We start from the raw sequence: 16,826 nt of genomic DNA on the forward strand, positions 1-16,826 counted from the left end.
AGTTGCTCATAAAACCTTCAGCCTCAGAGGCTGCTGCCAACAAACACACATCTTGCTGGACCAGTGTTTCCTCAGATCACTCTATAAAAAAGAACAGGCTCGTTCTCCTCCCACCTCGTTTCTGCTCCTGCCACCTTGGCAAGGCTCAGCAGTGCCAAACCTTCCCCTGCACTAACAGAGGGGCAGAGCTGGGTTTTCCAGCTGTTGCCAGTCGTGCAAAGCCCCTGCCCACCCCAAACCCCTCTGGCTGCAGGAGGAAGGGGTCCAGCTTACCTTTCCTCTGTGCTCCTTGGCATCGAGTCCCCTCAGCGGCTTCACTCGCTCTGCAGCTGCCCGGGCGTGGGCCCTCAGGCCTTTAGCTGCATAAATATGTAGAATTCTAAGACAGCAAATAGAGACACGGGTCACTGCTCGGCCATGGACAGTTCTACAGGGTGGCACTGCCACTTTTGGGGGGTTTCACACCCCGTGTTCCACAAATCCACGCCAGGAGCCTCAAAGGGCTCAAAGACCTTAAAGCTCCCACTCCCATGGAAAGGGCTTCCTACCTCAAACAACTGCAGTGTCCAGGAGCCCTCAGCACTCCTGAGCTCTGACACGCTGCCTCCTTCCCACTTCAGCACTTTCCTTCGGGTGAGATTCACCACTGGGAGGTACCTAAGTCCTCCCCAGCACCCAGTGGTGGGGCCCAGAGTACCATATTTTGTGGATATATCACTTTTTGGGGTGATACAGCCCTGTATGTGTTGGTGGAATCCCACCCCCGGGGATAACACACAACCCCTAAGTGGTATATTTGTAATCAACCTGTTAAACTCCACTTCTTTATCAAACCCACTGGTCAGAAGGACAAAGCCCTTGTATTCTGGACAAGACACAGAGTTGTCACAACCCACAGGAGCTGTGGGTTTGCTGGTGGCCCTGAGTGATGGGGAGAACACTGGGCTGCTTCACTTTGGTTGCCTGGCTCTGGCTGGAGCCACTTCCATTCCCCCAGGGCCCTGGGAATGCACAGGCAGCTTTGCAATTCCCCTCTGCACAGGGCCCTGGGAATGCACAGGCAGCTTTGCCATTCCCCTCTGCACAGGAGGAGCCCATCCCACACGTGGTTGGAGCAACCCCTGGCTGTGCCTTTTGCTCCAGACAGCAACATTTGGAGGCTTTTCAGCCAGGAGGTCGTAGGCAGTCATTTCTCTCCTCGGGTAATTCTGCAGCCCAGAGCCAGCCCTTGCCATTTCAGGAAGTATAAATGCAGCTTTCTGGCTAATCTGATTTTCAGTCAAGCTCAGCATTAGCTGTGGCTGCACACCCACACATCCCCAGGGGTGCCAGGAGAGGAGACTAGAGATTGAACTGACACATGAGCTGCTGCTGTGAGCAAGGACTGCTTGAGGAAAGTGCCTCCAGGCTGAATCATGGAATTCCTCCTTAGTCTGCTTTAAAGTGCAAAATTAGCACAAAATCTCACAGCCAATCCGTGGTTCCTGCCTGTACATACCATACTGAACTAATTGATTGCTAAACCAATGCCAGGTCACCCTTTTGCATAGGAAATAAAACACTCTAGGCATAGAAAAGTTACTGTAGATCTTTATTGGGAACAAAAAAAAAAATAAAAATTTGTCTTTTTCTAACCAGAACAACCCAGAAAGAAATTCGGAAACAGTTCATCATTGTTTTATATCCACACACAGAATTTACATACATTGGAGTGAAAAGGAATTGAGAAGCAATCTGAGCAATCACGGGCTTGATTCACAACTGCATTATCCCAGTTTTACCTCCCTTTCTTGTACTTGTAAAACTGGAGCAAGCAGTGGTGAACTAAGCTCCTTCCAATTAATTTCTTTGCTGGGTTTTTCTGCAAATATAAGCCACTAATTTCAATGCACACCTGAACTATTGCTATTTTCCAACAACTTTATGATCACTTACAGGATCTATTGCTCATGTCTTCCAGATTTGTCAATATTCAAAACCAAAATGTGCTCAGAAAGCCTTTAAGACTTTCAACCTGAGCTTGTAAACCTCACTCAGGCATTAACTGTGAGGTGACTTGAAATATTGCCTGGGTGGCAACTGGACTCCAGGTAACAAGCAGTACAATAAGTTATTTTGCTGTTAGTCTTGCAAATAATAAAATCACCTAAGGCTCCTGGGCTTTGGAAAGCAGAAAAACCCAGAGAAATTGTGTTTACCAGCCAAGAGTCTGTTGTTTATTAAGAGAACAATAAACAGAGTTAGAAGGGGGTATTTCTCCTGCAAATATATTTGCCTGTGGCATGGCACTCCTCAACATCAACCACAATATTTACAGAGGAAAAAGTAAAAGCTACTTGTTCTCCAGGAAAGGCAATCAGAAAGCTGCAAAGGGAATGTGGGAAATCTCCCACAGGCACAGGAGAGGTCCCTGATGTTCCTGATGTTCCCTGGCTCAGCACATCATCACCAGCTTCACACCCAAATGCTACAGAACAGGGAAAAATACTGCCAAATAGCAGCCATGGCACAGATTCCTTGTCATTCTGCAGGGCAGGTTTTGGCAGCCCCTGCCTCCCCAGTGATCTCCTGGCACGGGGCCACGTCCTGCAGTCCTAACTCAGACAAAACTCCTGGAGACTTCAGTGGCACCAGGATCTGCCCACTGGCAGAACATGCAGCCACTAAAGCAGCCCCCCATCCCAAAGGTGGGTATTTTAGAGTCCAGAACCACAAAAACCCCGAGTCCAACCACACCCACAGGGCTGGATTCCAGTGGCAGACGAGGCCAGACCTTCAAGTTGCACCTTTGAGTGAGCTCAGATGTTCCATCTGCCCTGCAAATAGGGATGTCTGACTGCACTGGCATTTAGTTCAGCTGTACTGGCTTTATTTTCAGATCACTGCACCAGCAGAACAAAACCACACTTTAAATCTTCCTAAGTTCCCAAAGGAGCAGCTCAATTTAGGAAAGAAAAATGCCGATTTAAGCCCAAAAATGTTTTCTAGTGGCCTAGAGCTGGTAGAAGTTCCTGCATGGACAGGGCAAAGACACACACACAAGGCATTTACACAAAAGCAGTCCTACTGAAGTGGGTCTTGGCAAGTGTGGCCTCACCAAATCCTACAGCTGGCCAAGGATACTCTACAATATTCCAGTTTGAGACCCTTCCCTGTGCCTGAGGGTGAAAGTCACCTCGTGCTGATGCTGAGCACAAGTCTGCAGTATCAAAAGCCTGCCTGGGAGAGGCAGCAGGAGCTGCAACAGCAGAGAAATCCTGTGCTGGGCCCCAGGACAAAGCAAGTTTCACACAACACCCAAGTCAGGGTGTGCTAAAGTTCCCAGCCCACCCCCCTCCCACCCCGCCTGCTTTTCCTCTGTACTCAAAACCCTCTGTGGTGCCAGGTGGAGCACTGAGTAGGTGAGGGGCAGGCCCCAGGTGTGCAACAGCTCAAAGCCCTTCGACAGACAGAGCATGGTTTAGGACATACGTATCATTGTCCTCGTCTTCCAGCAGCAGCTTCTCGATGGGCAGCGCGCCGATGACCCGCCGGGCATCCTCCAGCTCCTGGGGGGCTGGCTCGGGGATGGAGATGGGCACGGGCACAAACTGAGGCCCCGAGAGCGTGGAAGAGGCTGGCTGGTACTGCAGAGTGGAGGCTGGCAGGGCAGAGAGGGGCTGTGCCCACGGGAAGTACGTGAGGGGCGGCTGCTGCTCCGTCACCTCGAGCGGGGGCACCACGGCCGGGGTGCTGCTCCGGGGCTGGCAGGGAAACAGAACTCACTCAAACCAGTGGCCAGGTGGGGCAGGGGGTGGGGGGGACACAGCACAGACTAGGGGTGCTCGGTCTGACCTCTAACATCCCTTTTCCTCTCCCTCTGGGTGCTCTGAGTGTGACACTTTCCCCATGGGAGCGGTGGCTGTGGGTGTCCCAGGTGCTGGCTGCCACGAGCTCGTGGTCCGGTTCCCTCTAGCTTTCTGTTCCCATTCCCACCCTCTCTGTAAGCCCCTGGGACTCTCACACCCTGTGCTGGAAACTGCCTTCTTGACAGTCTCTTGCAAGTTGACTTTGCTGCCACGGGGCAGCTCGTTCTGGCTCTGGAACACCCCATCCTGAGCAGCCGTGTCCCCCACGGCAGAGCCACCCCAGAAATGGTGGCCCTTCCTCAGCACTGAAGGCCAGAGGGCTTTGGGTGCTTTGCTGGCTCTGTTTGAGCAGCTGAACTGAAGCACTGAAAGGAAAAACCAGCTGCTTGAGTTCCACTGAAACACGAGTCTCTGCCCTTCTCCTCCAAGGAGGAACAAATTATCTTGGGTCGTCCTGCAACCAAATATTCTGCTGTCTTTCCTATCTTTACGTGCTATTTTGACCTTCCTCTTCCACCAGTAAACAGCAACTTTGGAGAAATTTATTGCCAAGTCATTCTTCCTTCTTCACCTGTTGTGTTTCCTGGAATCCCATTTACCTGTGCTTTTTTTTTTTTTTAAGCTTGGAAATCAATAGTGAAGAACGCCTACTCAGCCTGGAGGAGTGGAAAAGGGCAGTGAATTTTGCCTGATTCCAGTACAACCACAGCTTTTTTTGCCCTGTTCAAACCATCCTGATGTCCAGCCAGTGCTAGAACAGCTACATGGCGTGGATGCAAACACACGAAACATTATGCAATTAAATAAATCAGACTAACTACACCAGTCAGCCCCATGGCTCTTGCTAGAAGGGACTTAGGGGAATCAGGGAATTAGCTAATTCCTTAGGGGGAATTAGCTGTCACTTGTAACCTTTGGCTCACTGCAAAACTGGCATTTTTGACTTACTGCAAAGTTGGTGATGAGTGGCTGGGAAGTGTAGGTCAGGACAGATGAAGGTCCCACCAGGGTGTAGCTGGGACACATGGGCTGGACGTACATGTCTGCTGTGTAGGGGCAGCTGGCTGCCTCGTGGGACACATACTCGGGGTAGGTGGTCCACTGGGTCAGGGGCTGCAGGGGTGTGGGAGAGGGCTGGGGGATCCAGCCAGAAGCCAGTGCTCCTTCATCTGTGACTGGCAGAGCAGGGGCAGACACGTCCATGTCGATGCAGGGCTGGCCTGATAAAAACAGGAGAGGGTTAAAGATTAAACCCAGCCCAGCACAGCCTTCCCTGCAGCAAACACTGGGAGGGTCGGGGATACATTACCCATTGGGGAATAGGAAGGAAGTGGCTGATGGGGCAAAACAACCTGGAAGAGAGAAGAAAATAAACTCAGAGGGGAAGACCATCAGCATTAAATTCAATCCCTTAGAGAAGCACCGAGGGACAGAGCATATTGAGTGTTGTCAGCTGGTTATCAGCTACTACTGCACTGTCAGTGTCTGAATTTCCCCACCCAGAAGAGCTGAGCCTGGCAGCCAGGACACATAACCCCAGCTCAAGGGGACCTTAAACTGGGCTTAAACCTTGTGTTGCAGAGGGAATTCCTCTTCAGAGAGGAGCCAGTCCACCTGCTCCCTCCTGGGAGGGCAAATACAGGCTGAAACCAGGCAGCAAATCACCAAGGATGGCTCCGGGTCACCCCTTTCCGTGCTCTTGAACAAGCTGCCTCACTTCCAAGCCACTTTTTGTCCCTAGGAATTAGATCCTGCCAAGAGCAAAGCACTTTTCCCCTTTCAGTGGTGACTGAAGGTGCTCAGCACACTAAAGGGGGTATTAAAGGTATTTGCCAGGTAACAGGAGGCTGCAGTGCCTGCTTTAGAGATGCAAAGATTTCTTTCACTGCCAAGGCAGTGCTGGGGCTGGTCAATCATTTAGCCACCCAGGAATGATTTTCCTCCCGTGTTTGCTTTCCTCCTACCGTTGCAGCTGCTGTTGCAGTGGCATTGTGGACATTCCCCCTCTTCCTTTTCAGCAGCTCCTTCACTGGCTCCTTAACACGGACGCCTTGGTAGGGCCGAGGCTGTGGCTGCTGGTCTGGAGCAGAAGCTGAGGGGGGAAAAAAAAATGCAGGTGACACTTATTTTCCTTTCTTGGAGCCCAAATCCTCGTGGCAGCCTGTTGGTCTGCAGGCTGGACCAGTCACATGGATGGAGCAGGTTTGTTTTATTCCCCTCAGACCTCACTCTGTGGCTCTGCTTTGTGTTGCTCCGTGCCCCCGACCTGCAGTGCAGCTTTACACACCCCCCAAAGGGCAAATCAGGCTGAGAACATCCAACAGGGGGGAGGTTTGGGTTGCTCAGGGCATATCTAGTCAGTGCCCTGACAGAACAGAGGGCAGAAAGAAGTAGAGATGTAAAAAAGGGACAGAAAGAAGTAGAGATGTAAAAAAGGGACATAAAAAAGTAGAGACAAAAAAAAGAGACATAAAAAAGTAGAGATGAAAAAAAAAGACAGAGGAAGAGAGGGGAAAAAGTAGATATTTAAGAGAAATACATGTTACTGAGTGTTTAGACACAAGCTACCCAAATTAGCAAAGCATCCTCACTTGGAAAGCCATTTAAACATCTTCAGTGGGATGTGAATGCCCCCTTTTGAGCACAGGCAGGTGCTGAAGTGCCAGCCTGGCCCAGAGCTGTGTTTCTGTCCCAAACAGACTTTGCTCATGGCCTGGCCAGGAGGTTTATAGCTGGGTGAGCTGGGTTACATTGCCAGCATCCAGAAATCTCAGAGCTTACCCCCAGAAACTCTGCCCCACTTCGAAAATTCAAGCCCTCAGCCAGCTAAAAAGGCCTCTCACAAAGCCCTGCAGCAAGGGAGAGCAGAGGAAGCACATTTCTTCCAAAGCCAACATTAACAACTCATATTTTACAGGGGCTGTTTGGAGGCAATTGATAGCAGGAGGAAACCAGGGGATAACAGAGCTCAGGTGTTTGTAAAGCCACCGATAGCAGTGGTGGCTCCCTGCCCCCTTCACTGCACTTTGATGTGTAAATACACTAATTGATAAGCTTCCCACTTTTAAAGCTTGCAACTGGTTTTGTGAAGCACAGGTGGATATCCAGCTCGAGTCTTAATCTTGGAATATTATTCCTCCTCGGGAGCATTTATTTAGATTTATGTTCTGTGCTTCAAATCACAGATGAATCATCACACTTTGGATCATCTCTCTCATTTACATCTAATTATAGGCACCCTGAGATGTTTCTGCTACACCTGCCTGGGAGGAGAAAAGCTGAGTCTAAATCCAGAGGTTCTTAATCAACCTCGAAAATTATTTAATGGAATAAACATTTCTGACCTTTAAAAAAAATTAAATACTTCTTTCCCTTCCACTTGGCTCTTCCATGAACTCATTTCTGACTCACCACATATAATTTAATCATGGAATCTTGACTGGCCAGGATAAATCCTTTTGGTACCAGACAGCACCACGTTTATGTGTTGAACTGTTGTCTTTGTTACCTTTATGAACACTGGGGAAAATATTTTGCTTTCAAATAGTAGTTGAAGCAAAGATGATTTTTCAAGCCTTTTCCTAATCTACCTTTCCTTTTTTGTGGACATTCTTGGTGTCATTTTAAATTAGGCTACTGGCATTCTCAGGAATCCTGTGGCTTTGGAAATGAAGTTTTTAAAGGGAATTAAGGTCACTTTAATTCTCCATACAAGCATCCACAAGGCTTTTTAATACAGGTTAAATTTTTTTTCTTTTTAAATTTAAATTGTACATTTAAATTTAATTTGTAGTCATTTACTTGAGTGAATCACCAACTCCACAAACCTGAGCTCTGCTCTGAGTCGCCTGAGAGGCAGAACTGAACCTCTTGGGGAGCATCTTATCCCCGAGTCATCACACCAGTTTCAAAGGGCCTCCTTGCAGAATTAGGGTGGGGAAGGATGGTGGTTTCTGGCTCCAGGTTTGGGGGATGGGAAAGAAGAAATTTACTGTAAAAGCTGACAAATATACCTATTCAGAGTTTCCGGTGCAAGCAGAGTAACCAAAAAAAAAATTTAAAAAAAAAAAAAGGTAAAAAACCAAAGTCTGCAGAACATATTTCGGTTCCCCCAAGCTGACCCCCAGAAGTAAAAATAATGCTAGCACAGCTGCTTTTCCACTGTTCAGGGGTGCACAGGGGCTGAGCACCACAGATGAACCACAGCAAAATGACTTTTGGCTTCAGCGGGCAATTAATTCCTCAGCGAGCAAAAAACACGAGCATTTACAAATATCAGCATTTTGACAAATAAGGACAATTAAAATATCCTCGTGAAGGAAGTACCTGGATCTAGCAGTCTCCAGCTCCTTATGCCAAGGTCTTAATAACCTCTGGAGCCAAGGTTCAATTATATTTTCATTTGAGCCATGAGTTGGAAAGGCACCAAGGTCCACGGGGCCAAATTCCATTCCAACATATCAAACTGTGTGACACAATTCCAGGACCACACAACAGCCAGGTGCTGTTCCTCAACAGGCAGCTGGAGCAACACAAAGCATCACAAGTCAAGAAAGAAGGGAGGGGATCTAATCCAAGCAGGAGGAAGCTCTGGGCTGGTTTCTCCAGCCTGTTTTGGCTCCTGGCAGTGCTGCTGCCATCCTGAGCAATCCTGGCTGTGTGCTCAGGCTCAGGCTCCCTCCATCAATGTTATCACTCCCTGTGTTTGCTGAGTGGCAGCAAAAGCCCAGCACAAGCCTTGAAGACTTTTGAACAACCCTCCCAGTATCAAGGGACAGCAGAAGAAAGCCCATACTGGTGTTGGATTCCAAACCACTCCACAGCTCAGCCCAGAAGACTCCAGTCTGCACAGACAAGGCCCCAGGTTGCCAACTTCAGTGGGCTCTGGGTGAGGATTTAACCACTCCATTAATGCTGTTGTGGAGCTCTACACACACATCTCCCTGCACTGGTTATCCCCAGGCTGATCACAGCATAGAAATATAATTTTTCCTGCTGAGTACGAGTCCAAGTCGTGTTGGACACAGCAGGAGCATCCAATGGGATCTTACTGTTTGATTTTGGGGAGCAGCTCCAACCCCACTCCAGGGGCTGATGAGCTTCAGGAATGAGTGAGCAAAATGCAGAGGAGACTGATGTGCTGGGTGCTAATCCTGTAAACCCTGGCCCTTGAGTTCTTCGGGCTTTGGAGAACCTGGGAGATGGAAAAACTGTTCCCTGAGTGAGTGAAAAGCATTGGAAGAGTCTCCCCAGGGAAGTGGTAGAGTCACTGTCCCTGCAAGTGTTCAAAACACAGACCTGGCACTTCCCAGTGCACTGCTGGTCAGAGGTTGGACCTGATGACCTTGGTGGTCTTTTCCAACCTTAATGATTCCATGATTCTGTGCCCACAGCACCTAGTGCAGCAGCCAACAACAGCCCATTTCCACATGGTTTTGCCAGCCCCAGCTTTCTGGCAGCTCAGTGTTTGTGTGCAGAACACGTTAGCACGTTATGAAGAACATCCATGAAACGCTGCTCCACGACCAGACAGAGAGAGAGAACACCAAGACACCGCCGAACAACTCAACCAGGCCACTTCAAAACGCACTTTCCTGGGCCTTTTTGCTTTAACCAGGGCTGAAAGTGGAGGGAAGGCAGTGGCAGAACAGCTGCTGGAAGGCTGCGAGTGCCGGAGCTTGACGGGTTTCAGGTCAGCGAACTTCCCATCAGCGCCACTGGCTGTCACACACACACACACCACACACACACAGGAGCTGCAGCTCACAGTGTCAAACTTCAGCCTTTCAACCCAGTCAGAACGATTTCCCACCGGGCAATTTTCGCTTTGAAAGACCCAGCTAATCCCTCCCTGCAGCCGCCACACTCACAGTCCCTGCTTCAGGAGATTTGCTGCTGCTCTGCTCCCCCCCCCGACATGTGATAAGCTTATCAATTGATCAGTGTTAAATATTCTCCCCTTGGCTTCTTTCGCCTCCAGTGTAATAAATAATTGAAGAGAAACACAATAGAAAAAAACCCCTTTTTTTTCCTTATTTGCAGTAATGCCGAAAAGCAATCTGAACTAACTCTGAATAGCAAGGAAAAATGCAGATTTCAATTAGCAAACCAGCGAATTAATGGCTGGGTATTGAAGACCAAATCACGCTTTTATCAGGTGCAGTGAACTTTGGCAAATAAAAAGAAGAAAGAGGCTTAGTTTTGTAGATGCTTGGATGCTTAGTCTCCAATCAAAACCTTTTTACAATGAGACATCAGTGCCCACTTAGCCAGGGACTAAATATTTCATCATGGTCATGATCCTGTCCTTATTTCCTGGTCAGTTACAGTTTCCCTCAATATGTTAAAAAGAGGGGAAAAAACCAAGGTGATCTTTATCTCTGCTTTGTGGTAAGTCCAGGACAGGGAAACAAAGCATTGAAATGCATTTAATTGTCAAAAATCCCAGACAGTAACATGGCAGGGAGTCACTCAGGAGGAAGGTTCTTCATTTCAACTCCATCCCTGACCCTCAGCATTCTTCAGGGTGTGTCCCTATTTCAATTGATCCAACCAATCAGTTAAAATGTTAAATACTCCAAAGTGACCCATCTGCAACTCAAGCCCTTGGAAACAACAACAACAACAACAACAACAACAACAACAACAATCAGTTATTTCTACCAAGACCCATCTGAGCAAGTTACAGAAAACACAAGGAAAACTGGAGGGGATTTTCATTTATGCTCTTTGGTGCACTAAGGGTGGGTGTTTCAGTGAAGGTTTAGTTAAGGCAAAGCACCAAATAAACACCTGGGCAGAGAATCTGCTTTACAACAAACAGAGCTCAGGGCAGGAGCAAAGAGCTGAGTGATGGTTCATTGCTCAGCATAAGGAAACAGGAGGGCTCTGAGCATAATGAAGTCAATAGACTAAATATTTCACTTTCTTACCAACAACTCAGGACAGGGTTTGAACAGGTCTGTTATATCACATTATAACTACCAAAGTCAGTGGAACATTAATTTGACAGCAATATATTTCAGATTTGTGCCCAATATCTTTGTTTTCAGGGGTTCATCTGCCATCCAAGCATCAAATTAGCCTGGATTCATGTGCCCTTGGACCTGCCTGTGCTGTTCTTGGGGGCATGTCCTTTCAAAGGAGGGCAAATGTCCTTTCAAAGAGGTCTCCTTCATCCCCAAAATGACCTAAACCAGTGGAGGTCTGGAGAGCACTGTACAAAGCCTGCATTCTGTTCCCACACAGGGAAAGTGCTGCAGGTTGACAAATAAAAATGTCAAACTTTGGATTTTTCCACTTGGGCAGAAACAAGAATCAAGGGGAGATGTGAAGACTCCTGGGAAACAACTGAAAGGCTGGTGAGTGATCCCCGTTGCTTGGATTATTCTAATAAAAAAACCACCAAAAAACACCAAAAAAAGAGCTTCCAAGTGCCAAATAAGAGCTGGATGCACTTGGCCATGCAGTGGTGGGGGCTACTAAAAATTACCTCTTTCAGAAGAAGGGGAAGCTGAGATAGACAGAAAGTGCCTTAACCATAAGTCTCACCCTCACGTCCTGATTCCTCCCAGCCCATAAATACTCTTTCCATTTTAGTAATGCAGGCTTTCCATTTAATTGCTGCTGTGGTCATTCGTAGAGTTTGACACCTGCTCTGCAGGGCATGGATGGGCTCAGTTTTTGTGCTATCCCTCTTTCCTGGTGGGGCTTCACCAGAATTGTCACTCACAGGGTGCAGTTTCACCTCTCAGCCTCATTAGCTGATACTTTCAGGGGGGCTCTGTACAACCCTGCATCTGCTGAGAGCAGGGAAGGCTTCATCCACTTCAAAAGTGCTTGGGAAGAGATTTTTCAGAGGTGGGAACTCCCATCTCTTGGTGCCAAGGAAATCAGGGCGGGGGGTGGAACAGGGGAAGAGCTGAACTCCTGCCAGTGACTGCAGCAGAAGCTGAGCATCCTGAACACTAAATACATGAAATTCTCACAGAATTTCCACCTGCTCCCATGCTTTTACATAAAAGACACCATCTGATGTGGCTGAAATGCCACAGGAGCCAGTTTTCAGGAGAGGTGTGTTCATGTTGTTTCCAAAGCAGAGGGTGACCACCCTGGCAAAGACACCCCAGAGGGAAGCAGCTGGTGCTGCCCATGAATTTCCCATCCCTGAAGGGCTGCTGGGCCTGCTCCCATCCAGCAGAATCCTGCCAAAAGCTGGGGAGCCCCGACCAGTCACTTCTGCTGTGCCGTGGGAGGGGATGTTTCGGGCTGAGACACTCGCCGGGGTTTTGCTGAGCGGAAAAACGGGCCCCTCTCCTGCAGAGAAGGTCCCCCCAGAGGGAACGACTTCCAGCTCTCAGGGTCACCCATGTGAGACTCCCTGGAGCACAGGAGCCTTTGGCCATGGCAGGTGAGGGCAGGGGCTGCCAGCTTGCCCTCTGTTCCTCCCTGAAGGACCAGAAGCTGTCCTTCAGGAGGTGCCCTCACCCTCAGGTTGAGGTCACACCTATTTGGGGGAGCTCTTGTGTCACTCCTGTGCTTTGGGTTTGGGAGTTTCTTTGTTCTTTAATGGTTTTGTTGTTGTTGGGTATTTCTTTTTATGGCTGGGGAAAACGTATGGAAACAACACCATTCCTTCTGAAACCTCTGTTTTCAGAGAATCATGGAATGGTTTGAGCTAGAAGGGACTTTAAAGATCATCTCATTCACCCCCTGCCATGGGCAGGGACACCTCCCACTAGCCCAGGTTGCTCCAAGACCTGTCCAACCAGGCTTTGGACATTCTCAGGGATGGGGCAGCCACAGCTTCTCTGGGCAACCTGTGCCAGGACCTCACCACCCTCACAGCCAAAAATTCCTTCCCAATATCCCATCTAACCCTGCCCTCTGTCTGTGTGAAGCCATTCCCCTTATCCCATCACTCCATGCCCTTGTCTAAAGTCCTTCTCCAGATCTCCTGGAGCCCCTTTAGGCACTGGAAGGGACTCTCAGGTCTCCCTGGAGCCTTCTATTCTCCAGGTGAACACCCCCAGCTCTCCCAGCCTGTGTCCAAAGGAGACCACCTTGTGTGGTCACTCCACAGCTTAGACCAGTTTACCTGCAGGGTGAGGAATGCCAGAGCCTGACACCCACCCCTGGGTGTGCAGGGCTGGGTGTCAGCCCCAGTGTCCCTTTCCTGGCCCCTCAGTCCCACAGGAGTGCAAAGCAGAGCAGCTGCTGGCAGGAGCAGCTTTCCACTGACGCTGGGATGTTTGTCCCAAACTCAGGGAAAAGCTTCCTTCACCCCTCAGAATTTCTGCACAGGCTTGCTGCCCACCTACCACCCAGGATGTCCTTTGGTCAGAATACCTGAGTGGCTTATGTTGATTTTAGTTGTGTTGCAAACCCCTGCATGGCAGAGGAAAGCTCCTGTTTCCTGGGAAGGGATTCCCGGGGGAATCCCCAGCAGAGCTGGGATTTTATGCTGCCACATTAGCCCAGGGCTCATGGAAGCACACACCAAGTTCCCTGGTCACCTGTGCTGCCTCTGCACCAGTTTATACCTTGGAGAAATGCAGTGGCTCCCATGGGGAACATCCCCTGTGGTCACAGGTGCTTTGAGGCAGATGGGGCAGGAAATGAGAGGTCACAGCTGGTCACACCAACCAGAGACTCCCAGAGCTGCTGAGAAGTCCAACTTCCACAGAAACCTTTGGGATCTGGCACCTGGACACCTGCACTGACCTGAGCAGTCCCCCCATGGGTCTCCCTGACACCAGAACACCCTCCCTGCCCACCTTCAAAGCCAACACACACCAACCATCGCTGCAGGGGTGTAGGAAAGAAGGAGCATTAATAAGATTAATAAGATTTCCAGCAGTTCCATGTTGGGAAAAGGAACTCTGGCATTGCTACGAGGCTCGGGGGACACGGAGGGACAGGCAGGTATTGAACAGAAGTTGTTCTGCCAGGAATGATCAGCAGGGAATGGCTGACAATTTAATCTCTCCTCATGCAGGCTTGTAATTCCTGCTCCCCTCTGAGCACTGCACGTGTCAAAGAAAAAAAACCAAAGGAAAAAACACCAATTTCCTCCCACCTAAAAACATCAGGTTGTTAACATTGCTTTGTCACTGCAGGAAAAAAAACCCCAAACAAGCCATTAATGGACTCGAGATGGAAGATTAGATGCAAGATTTGAATGTAATCATCTTGCAGTTTGCTCCACATCTTATAGCCACTGATCCTGAAAGCTGCACCAGATAAAGGGGGAAAGGTGTGTTGTCATGGTGCTTCCCTTGGCTGCTCAGCACTTGTCAGACAAATTGAAACATGATTGAATGAGCAGCCAGAGCTTCTTGCTGAAGGATCTAACAGCATCATTTCACAAATATACATTTGAGCTTCCAAAGCGTTCAACTGAAAAAAACCCTCCAAAAACTCGGGAGAAACGTGCAAGGGAGAAAAACAGATTTCACTGCTAATCAGCTGAGAAAGGCAAAGGCACAGTCAACCAACCTCCCAGTAAACCAACCTACAAGCTGTGACACAAAGAGGAGGGTTAGTTCCACATCAGATAAATCACTGGCAAGAGCTTAAGAAATCAAGTTCTTCCATTCAGGTGTGTTGTCCCATTCCAGGCTGGTGGAACAGCACAAAGCATGGCAGCACAGTTGCTAAAATCAGCATCATCTACTGACCCACAGTGACAGTGAAAACCCTGCAAGAAGCAAACACCTACCTGGATTGTGATCAGTAAACTATTGGGGCAAAGGTGGGCCCAGAGGAGTGAAATTAGCTTGAAAACAAGAAAATTGATTTCCTGTAAAGTCATAACTGTATTGCCCTCAACTGCTTTGTTCCTTATCTTTTTTATTAGTTGAAAAAAAACCAAACAAAAACCAAGTACATATCAAAAAAAAAAAAAAGGCAGAGAAATAAGATTTCTCACAGGTTTCACTTTTAAAAAGGAAAATTTTCTGGTACGTAACCACCGTAACCTTTGATATAATACCTGCATCCTGTTATTGTTTTTATGAATCATAGTCTTCCACTTGATTCATAGTGATGAAGCAGCAATGCCCTGAGCTCACATCCCTGCTGGAAAATGAGCATCACACCTTATCACCTGCCTGTGCTCAGCACCTCTCCACGAGTGTTCTCTCCCCTTCTGTCCTGCCCCACTCACCACAACCCTCAGGCGTCACCAGAGCCACGAAAAGCAGAATCAGAGCCCACTTACATTTTTGCCAGTGCATGTTCTACGGCAGGATGGAGCCCTTTTTTTATTTTTTTTGCCTCCTCCTGGATGGGGGTGACCTGGCTGCGAGTGCTCGGCGGGGATGTGCCACCAGTGAGTGTCAGGATGTTTCTTTGAGGTTTTTAAAAGCCCCGTGTTCCCGCTGAACCCTGTGATGTCACCACATCCTCCAACCACCACCCCCTGCACGTTTTCCCTCGCTCTCTGCCGCTCCTCGCGATGCTCAGAGGCTCCTCCAAGGGCTGTGGGCTCTGGAAGATGTTGTGCATCAAAAAAAAAAGGTGTATTTGAACAAACAACCCGACCTGGAACCTGCCCCTCGCGGGACTTGGACCACGGATTTACAACAGGAGGTCAGAAGGTTTGGCAGCAGAGGGTCTTTTAGTGAGGTTTTTGAGCCTCTCTGCCACTCAGGATGGTCTTGTTTCGCTAAGACAGTTGTTCTTCTGCTGTGTCTGGCACCTGGACACCTGCACTGACCTGAGCAGTCCCCCCATGGGTCTCCCTGACACCAGAATACCCTCCCTGCCCACCTTCAAAGCCAACACACACCAACCATCGCTGCAGGGGTGTAGGAAAGAAGGAGCATTAATAAGATTAATAAGATTTCCAGCAGTTCCATGTTGGGAAAAGGAACCCTGGCATTGCTACGAGGCTCGGGGGACACGGGGGGACAGGCAGGTATTGAACAGAAGTGGTTTTGCCAGGAATGATCAGCAGGGAACGGCACAAATCCTGCCTCCACACACCCTACCTGGGCAGAACCAGCCCTTTTTCAACGTGCAGCCCTTTTAAAACCCAAAAGTGGAGTGTTTGCTCCTGCCTTGTGAGAATCTCAACTCCCCCGGGGGCCACTAAATTTGAACTGCTGAGGAAACACCTGTAAACACTTCAGGCCTCATTAGGGGAGGACGTCCTCGGTTTAAAAAAGAAACCCCTCTTTTTTTCTGTTTTGTTTTTATCAAAATACAACACATCCCCCCCGCTGAGGAAGAAACAGCCCTTCCAAAATAGCTGGTAAAGCTGAAGGCAGGCTGAGAGAGACTCTCCATGGGAGTCTGAAGAATTAATGCCAAGTTCTTGGCATTAATAACAGCTCCATTATATCTCACCTACCCACACCATGAACACGACCTCTCAAACCTCTTAACACCCTTTCCTCTAAAAGCCAGACCACTGTGATGAGTTTTCACAATTAACACTGGTCTGGGAGCTTCCTTCCCAGCAAAATAATTGTTGGAGGCTGCACAGTGAGTCCAGGATTCTGGCATTCCCATCTTCCCATTCAGTTTTCAGTCACTGAGTTGCCAGGGCCCCAAAATCTGCTCTCCCAAATCTCCCACAAAAAGAGCAAGGCAGGGTCTGGCGAGTTCTCGGGCCAGAAGCCTATTAAAGGAATTTTAGCCTTTCAGGAATGGCAAACACCTCTTGGGAACGGGTCCATTTTGTGAACCGTTTTGCAACACACCAAATTGTGCTTAACGAGAAACCACAGGTTAATCAGAGTAAGATAAATGGTTAATTTAATTTTACTCCAAAAACTAAAAAAAAAAAAAAAAAGAAAAAAAAAAAGAAAAAGAAACAAGCCCCAAATGAAGCAGAGGGGAAAGAAATAAGGAATGTGTCATCCCCACACTGCTGCCCTCCAAAATAGCCCCCACCTCCCGGGTTCCCAGGCACGAGGGCATTGTTGAGCCACATTTTGCATATCTGCACTGCTGCTGAGTGCCAGCCCCACA

The 16,826-nt window shown here is 48.7% G+C and overlaps 1 protein-coding gene across 1 annotated transcript; it reads right to left on the reverse strand.

Annotated features, from left to right (window-relative positions):
• Positions 1 to 3,431: 3,431 nt before the first annotated feature.
• Positions 3,432 to 15,114, reverse strand: POU2AF1 (POU class 2 homeobox associating factor 1). Its single transcript, XM_008928893.2, has 5 exons — positions 15,070 to 15,114; positions 5,813 to 5,940; positions 5,158 to 5,200; positions 4,797 to 5,068; positions 3,432 to 3,743 (listed from the first exon to the last, which is right to left on the reverse strand). Exons 1-5 carry the CDS (start codon positions 15,083 to 15,085, stop codon positions 3,432 to 3,434), a joined length of 771 nt encoding a protein of 256 aa, XP_008927141.2. The 5' UTR covers positions 15,086 to 15,114.
• Between the last annotated feature and the right edge of the window lie 1,712 nt (positions 15,115 to 16,826).

The sequence above is a fragment of the Manacus vitellinus genome, unplaced genomic scaffold (assembly GCF_001715985.3).
Source record: "Manacus vitellinus isolate BGI_N305 unplaced genomic scaffold, ASM171598v3 scaffold_41_pilon, whole genome shotgun sequence".
In the NCBI taxonomy this organism is placed as follows: Eukaryota; Metazoa; Chordata; class Aves; order Passeriformes; family Pipridae; genus Manacus; species Manacus vitellinus.